The 12,930-nt window shown below is 43.2% G+C and overlaps 1 protein-coding gene across 1 annotated transcript in view; it reads left to right on the forward strand.

Moving 5' to 3' along the window:
• Positions 1-2,235: 2,235 nt before the first annotated feature.
• Positions 2,236-12,930, forward strand: part of CHRNA7 (cholinergic receptor nicotinic alpha 7 subunit) — a 125,870-nt gene continuing 115,175 nt past the window's right edge. Inside the window, exons 1-2 of the mRNA XM_017515243.2 lie at positions 2,236-2,391; positions 2,636-2,775. Of these exons, the coding sequence (XP_017370732.1) occupies positions 2,337-2,391; positions 2,636-2,775 (195 nt within the window). The 5' untranslated portion in view covers positions 2,236-2,336. The remainder of the gene's footprint in view (positions 2,392-2,635; positions 2,776-12,930) is intronic.

Consider the following 12,930-nt stretch of genomic DNA (forward strand, 5'->3'; position numbering starts at 1 on the left):
TTACATTGGAGGGGAGATTACCAGTTTCTGGATTTATGTGAATATCTCCATTCCAGTTCCCCACCTCTCACAGGCCCCAAGCCCAAGGTCACCTTACCTCCTGAGAGTGTGTCATAATTTTCCTCTTGCCCTTAGAACCCATATTTTTGGTATGCCCAGGCATGTATTCATATCCTGCTATGTTTATTCGCTTTTTTCTTACGTTGGGAACGGGAGTGAGGGTAGAACCTACCTAGTCCAGTCATCTCTATTCTGAGAATGTCCTACTCTTTTCATTTCACAAATAAAAAACCTGAGTCCCATAGATGGGAGTCAATACAGCCAAACTCACAGACCTACTTCATGGCACAGGGGAGACTTGAGGTTCACTTTCCACACTACCAGCAGTTGTCCGTCGTGAGCTGAGTGGATTGTGCCTGTGGGTCCTCCAAGTGCTTGGCAGAGAAGAGAGGACAAATAAATATTTACGAATTGCTTATCCCACCTGAAAATGGTTTATTTCTAGGTTTCTGATATTACGGGATGCAATGTAGGCAAGGAAGCAGTTCTGGTTTCAGGGATGTGATCCCAATGGCCATACTCAAGAAAAATAAATTCCCTTGCCCCATGTGCTCATGCTCTTCTAGAAGGGAAGGCAGGGCTTTTAGGCACTTTCAGCGCCGACGCTTGGCAGAGTGTTACAGTCTCATGATCAGTGGAGGGGATGCGCCAGTGAGAATCTTTTAACTGATGCTTCATGAGCTTTCTCTACTCTGTTACTGGGGTTTTAGTTCCTTTCTTGTCATTCCCTCTTTACCAACAACCAATCCCCTGTAGATAATTTCTTCACCAAGAGCCTGCTTTGTGCTGTCCGGACTGCTGGAGGTGCTGGGGGCACTCAGGAGCCAGATGAAGCTAAGGGCCCGCCCGTCTGCTCTCCAGGGACCCCGGCGTCCCTTTCTCCTGGTTGAACCACCGCTATCCTTTGAGGTGAATCTAGTTCAGCTGTCACCTCTTCTATGATCTCTCCAAAAACAGCTAATCCTCCTTCCTCTAGGCCCTTACCGCAGTTATGAAAGCCTGTGCTGACCATTTGTTTAAACACGTGTCCATTAACAGGAATACACCTGCTTTAATTTGAGACACTTCACCGCAAGGGCAACGCACTTCATTCTCCTTCCAAGTCAAGTAACTGGGCTCACTCCTCCATGCCTGCTACCGGAGTACACTCAAGCTCAGTCACCTTTTGCTGAGCCTTTCCCTAGTTCCTGGCGACTTAAAAGGATCCCCTGGTTTCAGGCAGTTGAAAAACGTAGGCGTTGCCGCTGCGTGGTTCGCGGGAGTTGCTCTGGTGGAGCTGGGATGCTGGGGAGGCGGGAAAGCGGGAGCGCCCCCTACGCGGACGCAGGCGCCGCGGAGCTCGGCAGAGGCGAGCGAACTGGACCGAGCTCCAGCCTCCCTGGAAGCCGCCCCTCGGAGCCGTCGTCCCGCCCTTCCCTTCCAGAACCGCGTCTCCTCTTCGTCAGCGAGAACCCTCCGCACTCCCTGGGCCTCCCTGAGCCTCTCCTTCGCATTAACTATCCCAGTGCGCTCGCTCAAAAGAGCCAGATGAGAACCCCAAGTTCTGGCTGTCCTTCCAGCAAAGAGTTAGGAGTTAACTTTTCCATCTCTTTAATCTCCTTTAAAAAATGACGAGCCACACGTTAGGTGACCGCTGGGAACCCCAGCACACACTGGCGGCCTCCCTCCTCCCCCACAGGGGGCCTCAGCACTTCCGACCCGGCGGAGTCTGGCAGCTGACTGGCGCCGCGCAAACTGCGGAGAGCACACCCGGGCTCGCGGAAAGCTGCAGGAGGGGGCTTCTCCGGGGCGGTCTGGTCCCCACAGCCGTGACGAGGAGGGAGTTCTGGAGGACTGCACCCCAGAATCTTCCCGGCTTTCTCCCGGGGGATTGCCCGGCGCAGCTTCTGGCTGAGAGCGGGAGCGGGCTGAGGGGGACCGAGAGCGGAAGGGAGAGGCAGAGCCGGGCCTTGGGCAGCGACTGGTCGGACTGGAAGCGCCAGGCGGAGAGCCCGCTCGGTGGAGACCGCGGGTGGAGGCGCCCGGAGCGGACCCAGCCGGGGGTACCGCCCGCTCGCACCGGTGCCTGCAGTTCCCCGGGTGGCCGCCGAGACGCCGGCCCGGGCGGGCGGGATGGGGGCGGGGCGGGGGCGGGGCTCGTCACGTGGAGTGGCGGGGCGGGGGCGCGCGCCCGGCTCCTTAAAGCGCGCGAGCAGAGCTGAGAGGCGGCTCCGTGGCCGCAGGCGCAGGCCTGGGCTGCAGCCGAGACGTGAGGCGCGCCGGCTCCGGGACTCAACATGCGCTGCTCGCCGGGAGGCGCCTGGCTGGCGCTGGCCGCGTCGCTCCTGCACGGTAAAGCCGCCGTCTCCCCGCCCTCCACTCCTCCACGGGATCCCGGCACATCCCAGGCGGTTCTGTGGCCCCGCGCCTGGGCCAGGTTTGGGGTCTCTCCACCGCCGGCGAGGGCTGCGGGGGCGCTGCGGGGGCTGCTTGTCTGGGCTGCACCGGGTGGGCGGCGGGGACGCGGGCAGGGGGGCCTGGGGGCACTCCCCTCGCCGGCCTGCCTGAGCCCCCTGCCCGGGTCTCCTCTCCTTAGTGTCCCTGCAAGGCGAGTTCCAGAGGAAGCTCTACAAGGAGCTGGTGAAGAACTACAACCCCTTGGAGAGGCCGGTGGCCAATGACTCGCAGCCGCTCACCGTCTACTTCTCCCTGAGCCTCCTGCAGATCATGGACGTGGTGAGTCCCGCCTGGCTGCAGGGCTGCCCTCTCCCCTCCCTGGGCTCCGAGGGGCGTTTTAGAAAGCGTCCGGTGGCTGGCGGGGGAGCTCGTCTGGGACACCCTAGTTGGCCCCAGGCGAGGCAGGGCCATGCTCTGAGCCTGTCCCCAGTCTGCCCTCTCCCAAGTGTCTCAGCCCTCGGCCTCCCCGCCCGCCAAGGAGGGACCTGGTGAAGCTTGTTCCATCACCTCGGCCACCTGTGCGTGGGTACTTGGGTCCCGCCTTTCCCTCAGCTTAGAAACTCAAGCATCCTGAACTGGGACTCAGTAGCAAGAGCATGTGGCGTTCACTTTTTGGTCTCTCTTATGGTGTAAGTGTTGACATGCAGTCCAGCATTGGGTGTCAATTTGGCCACTTCTAGGCTTTTCTGCCGCCTGTGGTATATAACTTTTTTGGTGGGGCCTGGCTCTGAGCTTTGCAGCTGGCGACTCTGTCCAGGCAGAGAGCAAGAGGGTCAGCTGTGAGCTTTCACTGCGCCCCCATCCTAGCAATGGGCATGCTTTGCCTTCCTGGTGAGGACAGGTACCCGGAGTCTTGCTCTCAGGACTCTGGGCTCCCCACCAGGAATACATGTGTCTGTCCCTCCAGGCAGCTGCCACCAGCTCCATGGGCCTCTTGCCTTGCAGCCTTTAGTGCCCATTTCAGTTGTCCGATCTGTGTAAACTTGCCTTTTGTTCCTCTATGGTGCTTTGGTTATTCAATATTCATTGGTATATTCTCCGTACGATACAAATACTTCACACAATTGTTTAATGCGTTATAAATAGGTTTGGTGTCTTGTCTATACAGAGTATCGGAGTCTATCGTGGAGCACCCTGGAGTGGGGCAGGGTGGGCACAGGGCTGATGATGTTCATTGGGAGGGAGAGCATGGTAGGAACGAGGTGAGAGAATAGCCACAATTCCTGGTTAAAAAAGAAATAGTGCTAAGAGCCACCTGGCAAAGTAGAATAAGATAAGAGGTGATATTTCATAATCCTACAAATAAAGTTACCCTCACTATCATGTTGATGAATGGTGTATCACTTAACCTTGTTAAAATTGCTGTGGTATGTTGCTTCCCTTCCAATTCACTCACCTCAAATGTGTTCTTCCTCCTATAGGCAGAATCATGCTTTAAAATATTGAATGTGTATGCGATGATGCGGAAAAGTTATTATGAGAGAAGAGCTGTAGGGGAAGGCAGGTGCAGTCTCATGGGTTGCAAAACAGCAAAAGTTGCTGTTTATAGAGCAGCTCCTCACTTACTTTAAGGAGCTCAGGATTTGTATTTGGGATTCTCGGTGGGTTCTGGCTCTGTTGGTTTCTGGGTGGCTGGTGTTAGGGAAGCTTCCTAAGCATCTTGAGCCTTGGCTTTCTTGTTAATAAAATGGACACTGTAGTACCCTATCAGTCACTGTGATCAACTAAAGAATATGGAAACAACTTGAAGGGACCTTAAAGCTAGATATGTGATTATGGTCATTTTCATGCAGAAACCACATGAAAAAGGACCAGGCAGCAGAGCTGACACACTCCGCAAGTGGTGTGTGACAGGGTGAGAAAGGGACTGTACCTGCCTCTTCCCCCATTTGCCCAGGGTCAGCTCCAGCCAGGCTGCCTCACTGTTTGTGTCTGCTCCACAGCTGCTTCCCTTGGAGTGGGTATCCCTGTGTTGCCTGGATGGGGGTGATGATGCAGTAGCCCCTCAGTAGAGGAACAGGAGGAATCAGTACAGCAGGCTCCTGAGGTTGCTAAGGCTGCAGCAGCCCCTTTTAGAGAAGGGACCACTCATGGAGAAACTGCAGGCTTTTTTCTGGGCATGTCTGCTTCTTTAAGAGTCTCTTAGGAAACAAAGTCATTATGAGAAGTGTTGAGTCTTAGGAGAAGTTTAGGCATAAGTTAGTGTTACACCACACGAACATTTAAAAATAATAACTTTTGTCATGTTAGAAAATTACAAAAATAGCAAATTGGAACTTTGTGTCAATGATATTCCAGTGTCCTTAGGAAATGCATTGTGAAGAAGGCTGTCAGCAGCCAGAGGTCATGGGAAGGGGGCGGGAGAAAGTTTCTCTCCCACCTTGGCCATAGGGTGGGCTGTGAACACATTGAATTTCCCAGCCAGTCAATGCTGTGTGTTCGGGGAGTGGCCTTGAACAAACTACCTTACCTTTCCAAGCCCTGTTTTCTCATGTGTTAAATGAGAATAATAATACTTGCTTCAGAGAGTTTTGGAAGGATTAAATAATAGAGTGCTTGCTGTACAGTGGTGATTCACTGAAGGTCTGCTCCATCTTAATTATGTAACTGCTCAACTTGGAGGTCAAGAAGTTCATGTCTAGAAAGGTGTGGTCACTTGCCCAAGGTCACTCTGTAATTAGAGGGAGGGCTTTGAGGAAAACCAACATGGGACAAGTCCTTTGTCTTTCATGTGCTGCTTCCTTTAGACTTGGTAACTTCTGCAGAACACAGTCATTTAATTTATTTAAACTGGATGAATTGTAACTAATTTAATGTGACTTTCCTGAGATCCTGGATGAAGTTGAAGTCTATCAGACATAACGAAATATGCAAACATTTGTATTCCAGCCTTACTTGGCTGTGCGGGGTTTTTGAAGCGGAGCCAGGTCTTTCCGCTGAAATCTCAGCACTCTGGATAGAGACACAATGGTTCTCATAAAGTCTTCCTATGACAAAATCTCGGCTGGTATAGATTCTCTTTATACATTTGTTGCCCATTTTAACTGCGCTTGTCTAGAAACCACAATAGTTGTTTTTCCTCCTCCCAAATATTGCTACTGATTCCTTTTTTGTCAGCATAGATTCCTGACTGGAGTGATAGGGAGACAGCATATGATGTTACATGTTTTATTTTTGTGAAAGATCATTTACTCTTTCATCAATTTATTCCACACATACTTTTGAGCTCCTATTGTGGACTTTGACAAATGCTGAGAATTAACAGATGAAAGAGGGATTATTTTTTCTTTCAGAGATCTCATGATGTGGCTAGGGGGATTAGAAAGTAAATCCAAAATTACTACATGTGATGAAATTTAATATAAATATCTACACAAAACGCTAGAAAACATTGTTCCCAACTAGGGAAGCTGAGAATGGCTTTAAAGAGATAGTGGTTAGAGTTCTAAAAATGAGAAGGAGTTTGCCACTCAAAGTGGGAAATCCTTTCCAGGTAATGGGAACAGGCTGAGGAGAGACTGAAGTGCAGTGGAGGACAGCTCACCTTCAACAGGGTGTGTTTTGTGGGATGCTGGCAACCTGTGGATCTTCACTACAGGCTGCAAGACTTCTCAGAAAATTTAATGTGTTGTGTTTTTTGAGACATTCTGAAAGATCAATATAGTACTGACCAAACTACTGATAGTTTTACAGACACTTTGGTAAGAATGATGCTTTAGAAGCACACCTTACAACGAGGAGGCTATGATTTTTTCTTTGGTAGTAGGTGCAGAATGAATCTGGGGAACAGTAGGTTGCAGTGTGTGAAGTGTCCTGAGTTCCTCCGCAAGTTTACATTTCACCTGGCCCTAGTCTGGGCATCTCTGAGGACATTAGGAGGCAGTGTGCCAGGGGTTTTGGAAGCTGTCAGACCAGCTTGCCATGCATATTTTCCTAGAAATGGAAATGGTCCAAACTGTGATATTTGTATTAAATTCAAGTATAAATTATAGATTGGAATGAAAAAGCTTTGCATACATTTTAGAGGCACAACGTGAGCCTAAAGGAATTGCTTGACCTGCTGTGGTCTGTTCTAGTTATTCAACAGTCCACTTCATAAAGCAGTAGGCAGTGGGGGAAGGTATGGTGGATTTTTAAACAGGGGAGGGAAGTAACCAGATCTCCGTTTAAGCAGAAGATGCTGAGAGCAGTGAGTGTGAGATGGGTTAGAGAGGGGGAGAGAAAGGGAAGGGACAAGGAAGTTGGAACTAGGATAGCCACTGTGGGGATGTGGAGAAGGGGGCAGATTTAAGAGACATTTTGGATACACCGTCTATGATGTATAACTGTGTATATAAACATCATGAATATACATCAATAAATTTGCTATGTGAAAGTGCCTAAATTATTCTTAAATGCATACTCTGACTTCTGGTGATTATTAATTTACTTCCTGGGCTTGTAACTGGGCTGGGAATGAGATAATATGTAAGAAATCATTTTGAAGTGATGCATATGTAAGGTTGTAATCTGCCAAGGTTCCATAATATTTCACCTTTATTTGTGCTATTTGGTCAGTCACCTGAGCACATGCATCTAAAGGCCATTCTAAGTGTCAATTTGCATAAAATAAATATGCATTGGTTATGAAGCATGTCTAGGAGTCAAGGTTTTTAAAATGAATAATATGAACCAGCATGTAATTTTATACAAATGTAAAACACATAATTATACAAAATTGATATTTTTGGTATCTTATTGCTTTGAAATACAAATTCAGCTTTTTGAAAACTTTAGCCACAAGACAGGAGAACTAAGTGGTCATGCATTTAGGCTTCACTACTGAAGATGGCAGGCTGGGCTGTGGAGCCCAGCATCCTAAGGGCTTATGTGTTATCCAAATTCCTTTGGGTAGCCCTCTGCTTAGGTTAGCAAAATTTATGATTTCACATTCATTAACCACTGTTTAAAATGCTACAACTCCAACAAAATATTATCAAATATTATAAAACTCTAACCAGGTATTGGTCTTTATAATTTAAAAACAAATCTTTACTTTTTTGAGCAGTTTTAGCTTCACAGCAAAAGTAAGATGAAAGTGTTGGGGTTCAGAGGAGCCATAGGCTCCCCTGAGAGGACATTTCTCCAGGTTCGTGGTCTATCACTCTCTCAAGAATGAGAGAGGAGACCACGGCACAGTGCGCTTGTGAAATAGATACCAGACCCCAAAAGTGTAGCAGAAAAGTGATTTATTTAGGCAGAGACAGAAAAAAGGAGAAGGAGAGAGAAAGAAACAGCTAGCTCTCAGGCTGAATGAGAGAAAGAAAAGCCACTCTCACACTGAGTGAGAAGGGTTCCCAGAGGGAGAAAACCAGAGAAGGAAAACTCCCCTCACACTGAATGAGAGAACCCAGAAAGATGGAATCCAGGAGAGAAAAGACAGCCTCCACACTGGGTGGAGGGGACCCCAGAGGGGAAATCCAAGAGGGGAAAGAGAGCTCCCACTATGTGGGAGGGGATTCCAGGGAGCTGGAAATCTGGTGTGGATGAGGGAGCAGGGGAATTTATCCTGGGAGAAATTCCCACCGTCCCAAGTTCCTCTGGCCAATGAAAGGAGTCCTTTAAACTTCTGCTGGGGTGATTGACTCTTAGTTTCTTCCCGAGCCCTCGAAATTTAAACACCTTAAATCCCCGGGAGAGAGATGGGAGAGGGGCATGATGCTGGGAAGTTTCTTGCCCCTAAAACTACGCCCCCTTGTGGTCTTGGAAAGAGAACACATTCCCTCAAAAGTTCAGAGATTTCCCACAGTTTCCTCAATTGCCAACATTTCCCACTAGAGTAGTATATTTGTTACAATTGATGAGCCTGCATTGACACATCATAATCACCCCAAATCCATAGTTTATAAGAGGGTTCCCTCTTGGTTTTGTACAATCTGTGGGCGTGGATAAATGTATAATGGCGCAATGTATAATACCATCATTATGGTATCGTACAGAGTATTTTTACTTTCCTGGAATTTCTTTGTGCTCTTTTTATCACTGCCTTCACCACAACTCTTGGCAGCCACTGACCTTTTACTGTCTCCATTGTTGAACCTTTCCCAGAATGTTGTATGGTTGGAATCATATAGTATGTAGCCTTTTGAGATTGACTTATGTCACTTAGTAATATGCATTTATGCTCTCTCCATGTTTTTTGATAGCTTGATAGCTCACTCCTTTTTTTGCACTGAATAGTATGCCATTGGTCTGGATGTAGCACAGTTTATTTATCCATTCACCTCCGGAAGATCTTGGTTGCTTCCAAGTTTTGGCAATTATGAGTAAAGCTACTATAAGCATCCTGTGCAGGTTTTCATGTGAACATAAGGCTTCAGTCCTTTGGGTAAATACCAAAGAGGGCACTTGCTGGTTTGTATGCTAAGAGTATGTTTAATTTTCTGAGGAAATCACAGACTGTCTCCCAAAGTGGATGTACCATTTTACATTTTCACCAGCAGTGAATGAGAGCGCCTGTTGCTCCACATCCATGTCAGCCTTTGGTGTTGTCAGTGTTCTGGATTTTGATTATTCTAATAGGCGTGTAGTGGTATCTCATTGTTTTACTATTTGCACTTCTCAACTGACATATGATGTGGAGTATTTTTTCATAACTTATTTGCCATCCGTATATCTTCTTTGGTGAGGTGTCTGTTAAGGTCTGTGGCCAAGTTTTAAGTGTTTTTTTTGTTTCTCATTGCTGAATTTAAGAGTTTTTTGTATATTTTTGATGACAGTCCTTTATCGGGTATGTCTTTTGTAAATTTTTTTTCAGCCAATAGCTTGTTTTCTCATTCTCTTTACATGGTATTTCACAGAACATACATTTTTAGCTTTAGTGAAGCCCATCTTATGAATTCTTTCTCTTATGGATTGTGCCTCTGGTATTGTATCTAAAAAGTTATTGCCATATCCAAGGTCACATAGGTCTTAGACCATTATCTTCCAGGAGTTTTGTAGTTTTGCACTTTACATTTAGGTCTGTGGTCCATTTTGGGTTAGTTTTTATGAAGCGTGTAAGGTCCGTGTCTACATTTTTCTTTTCGTGTGTGATTGTCCAGTTGTTGCAGCACCATTTGTTGAAAAGACAATCTTTGCTCCATTTTATTGCCTGTGCATCTTTGTCAAAGATCAGTTGATTATATTTATGTGGGTCTATTTTTTGGCTCTCTATTGTGTTTCATTGATCTATTTGTCTATTCTTTCATCAGAATTGTCTATTCAATACCACAGTCTTGATAACTATAGCTTTATCATAAGTATTAAAGTTTGATAGTATCAGTCCCCAGCTTTATTGTTCTTCTTCAACCTCGTGTTGGCTGTTCTGGGTCTTTTCCCTCTGTCCACAAACCTTATAACTGCTTTATTGATACCCACAAAATAACTTTCTGGGATTTGTTTGGGATTGCATTGAATCTATAGATCAAGTTGGGAAGAACTGACATATTGACAATAGTGAGTTTTTCTATTCATGAACATAGAATAGCTCTTTATTTAGTTCTTCCTTAATTCGTAAGAATTGTGTAGTTTTACTCATGTAGGTCTTGTAAACACTTCGTTAGATTTATACCTAAGTGCTTAATTTTTGAGGGGTTAATTGGTATTATGATTTAATGTCAAATTCTACTTGTTAATTGCCGAAATATGGGAACGCCATTTACTTTTATGTATTAACCTTGTCTTCTGCGAAGTTACTATAATTGCTTGTTAGCTCCTAGGGATTTTTTTTTTTTTTTTGGTCAGTTTTTTTGGATTTTCTATGTAATCCCTTGATCATGTAATCTGTGATTAAAGACAGCTTTACTTCTTTTTTCCCAATCTAAATACTTTTTATTTCTTTTTTCTTGTCTTTTTGTATTAGCTAGTATTTCCAGTATGCTATTGAAAAGGAGTGGGAGAGGGGATATCTTTGACTCCTTTCTGATCTTAGTGGGAAAGTTTCAAGTTTCTTATTAAGTATGATGTTAGCTATAGGTTTTTTGGATATATATATACATAAATATATATATGTACATATATTTTGTGTATATACATATATGCAAAATGAAGCTATCTTCATATGTGTGTATAAATATAGGTATATATACATATATAAAGTATATAAATTTATTTGCGTTTCTATATAAATATGCATATATATGTACATATATTTTATATTTATATTTTTACATTTATATGTACTTTTATATCATATACATACATATACATATTTTATATATACATATGCAAAATATAGATATACACACATATACAAAAAACCTAAGCTAACATCATGCTTAATTTTATATATATATATATATATATATATATATATATATATATATCTCAAGTTGAGGAAGTTCTATTCCATTTACTGAAAGTTTTTATGATGGAGTTGAATTATGCCAAAATTGTTTTCATCTATTGATGGAATCATATGATTTTTTTGGTAGCCTCTTGATGTAATGGATTATATTAATTGATTTTTTAATATCAAGCCAGCCTTGAATATCTAGAATAAATCCCACTTGATCATGGTCTATAATTCTTTTTGTACATTGTTGAGATCGATTTGCTTATTTTTAAATTTTTTGTTGAGACAGGGTTTCACCATGTTCCCAGGCTGATCCTGAACTCAGTTGATCTGCCTGTCTTAGCCTCCCAAAGTGCTGGGATTGGAGGCATGAGCCACCACAGTGTGCTAATATTTTGTTGAGCATTTTTGCATCTGTGTTCATCAGTGATATTGGTTTGTAGTTATTGTCTCTTATACTGTCTTTATTTGCTTTTTGTATTAGGGTAATGCTGGCCTCATAGAATGTTTTAGGAAGTATTTCCTCTGCTTGTGTACTCTGAAAGAGACTGTAGATAATTGGTATAATTTGTTTTTTAAATCTGTAGGCTTCACCGGTGAGCCCTTCTGTGCCTGGGGCTTTCTGTTTTGGAGGGTTATTATTATTTGATTCGATTGCTCTAATAGATGTAAGCACATTCAAATTGTTTATTTTTTCTTGTTTGAGTTATTAGAAATTTTGTCTTTCAAGAAGTAGTCCATTTTGTCTAGGTTATAAAATTTGTGAGCATAGAATTGTTCATAATATTTATTTATTATCCTTTTAGTGCCCATAGAATCTGTAATGACGTCTTCTCTTTTACTTCTGATATTAGTTATTTTTGTCCTTTCTCTTTTTTTTCTTTTTTAGCCTGGCTAGATGCTTATTGATTTTATTGATCATTTTACAAAAAACAGATTTTGTTTTTGTTCATTTCCTCTATTGATTTCTTGTTTACAATTTTGTTGATTTCTGCTGTGATTTTTACTATTTCTCTGCTAATTTTGGATTTAATTTGCTTTTATTCCCTAGTTTCCTAAAGTAGAAGCTTAGAATATTGATTTTTAGATCTTCCTTTGTTTCTAATATTGTATTCAATGCTATAGATTTTCCCCTAAGCACTTCTTTTGCTGCATCCCACAAATTTTGTTGTGTTTTCATTTTCATTTAGTTGAAATATTTTAATATCTCTTGAGAATTCTTCTTTAAAACATACATTATTTAAAGGACTATTGTTTAATGTTTACATATTTTGGGATTTTTCAGTAATCTTTCTGTTACTGATCTCTAGTTTAGCTTCTTTGTGTTCTGATAGCAGGCAACGTGTAACTTCTTTTAAGTTTGTTAAGGTGCATTTTAAGGCACAAATGTGGGAAGTATTCCATGTGAGCTTGAGAAAAATGTGTATTCTGCTCTTGTTGGATGAAGTAGACTCTAGGCATTGCTTTTATCCAATTGATGGACAATGTTTTGAGTTCAGTCATGTTTATGCTGGTTTTCTGCTTGCTAGTTGTTTCAGTTTCTGGTAGAGGGGTGTTAAAGTTTCCAACTGTGATAATGGATTTACCTGTTTATCCTTGTAGCTCTAATAGTTTTTGCCTCATTAGATTGATGCTGTGTTTTTGGGCATATACCTATTAAAAATTGTTTTGTCTTTTTGGAGAATTGATGTTTTTATCATGAACTAATGTCCTTTTTATCCCTGGAAACTTTTCTTGCTTTGAAGTATGCGCTGTCTGAAATTTACATAGCTGTTCCTGCTTTGTTGTATTAGTGTTAGCATGGTATGCTTTTCTCTATCCATAGGACACTTTTAATTTATATGTATTTTTATATTTAGGGTGGGTTTTTTTGTAGGCACATACAGTGGGGTCTTGTTTTTTGATTTACTCCTATAGTCTCTTTAAATTGATGCACTTAGACCATTCAAAGTGATCATTGATATAGTTGGATCAATATCTATCATATTTTCTACTGATTTTTTTTTCCTTGTTCTTTATTTCAGTTTTTGTTTTTCACTGTGACTTACATGGTTTAGTTGGACATTTTATATGATTATATTTTCTCTCCTTTCTTGGTGTATTAGTTATAGTCCCCCCCC

Source organism: Cebus imitator, unplaced genomic scaffold (assembly GCF_001604975.1).
Source record: "Cebus imitator isolate Cc_AM_T3 unplaced genomic scaffold, Cebus_imitator-1.0 Scaffold544, whole genome shotgun sequence".
Classification (NCBI taxonomy): Eukaryota; Metazoa; Chordata; class Mammalia; order Primates; family Cebidae; genus Cebus; species Cebus imitator.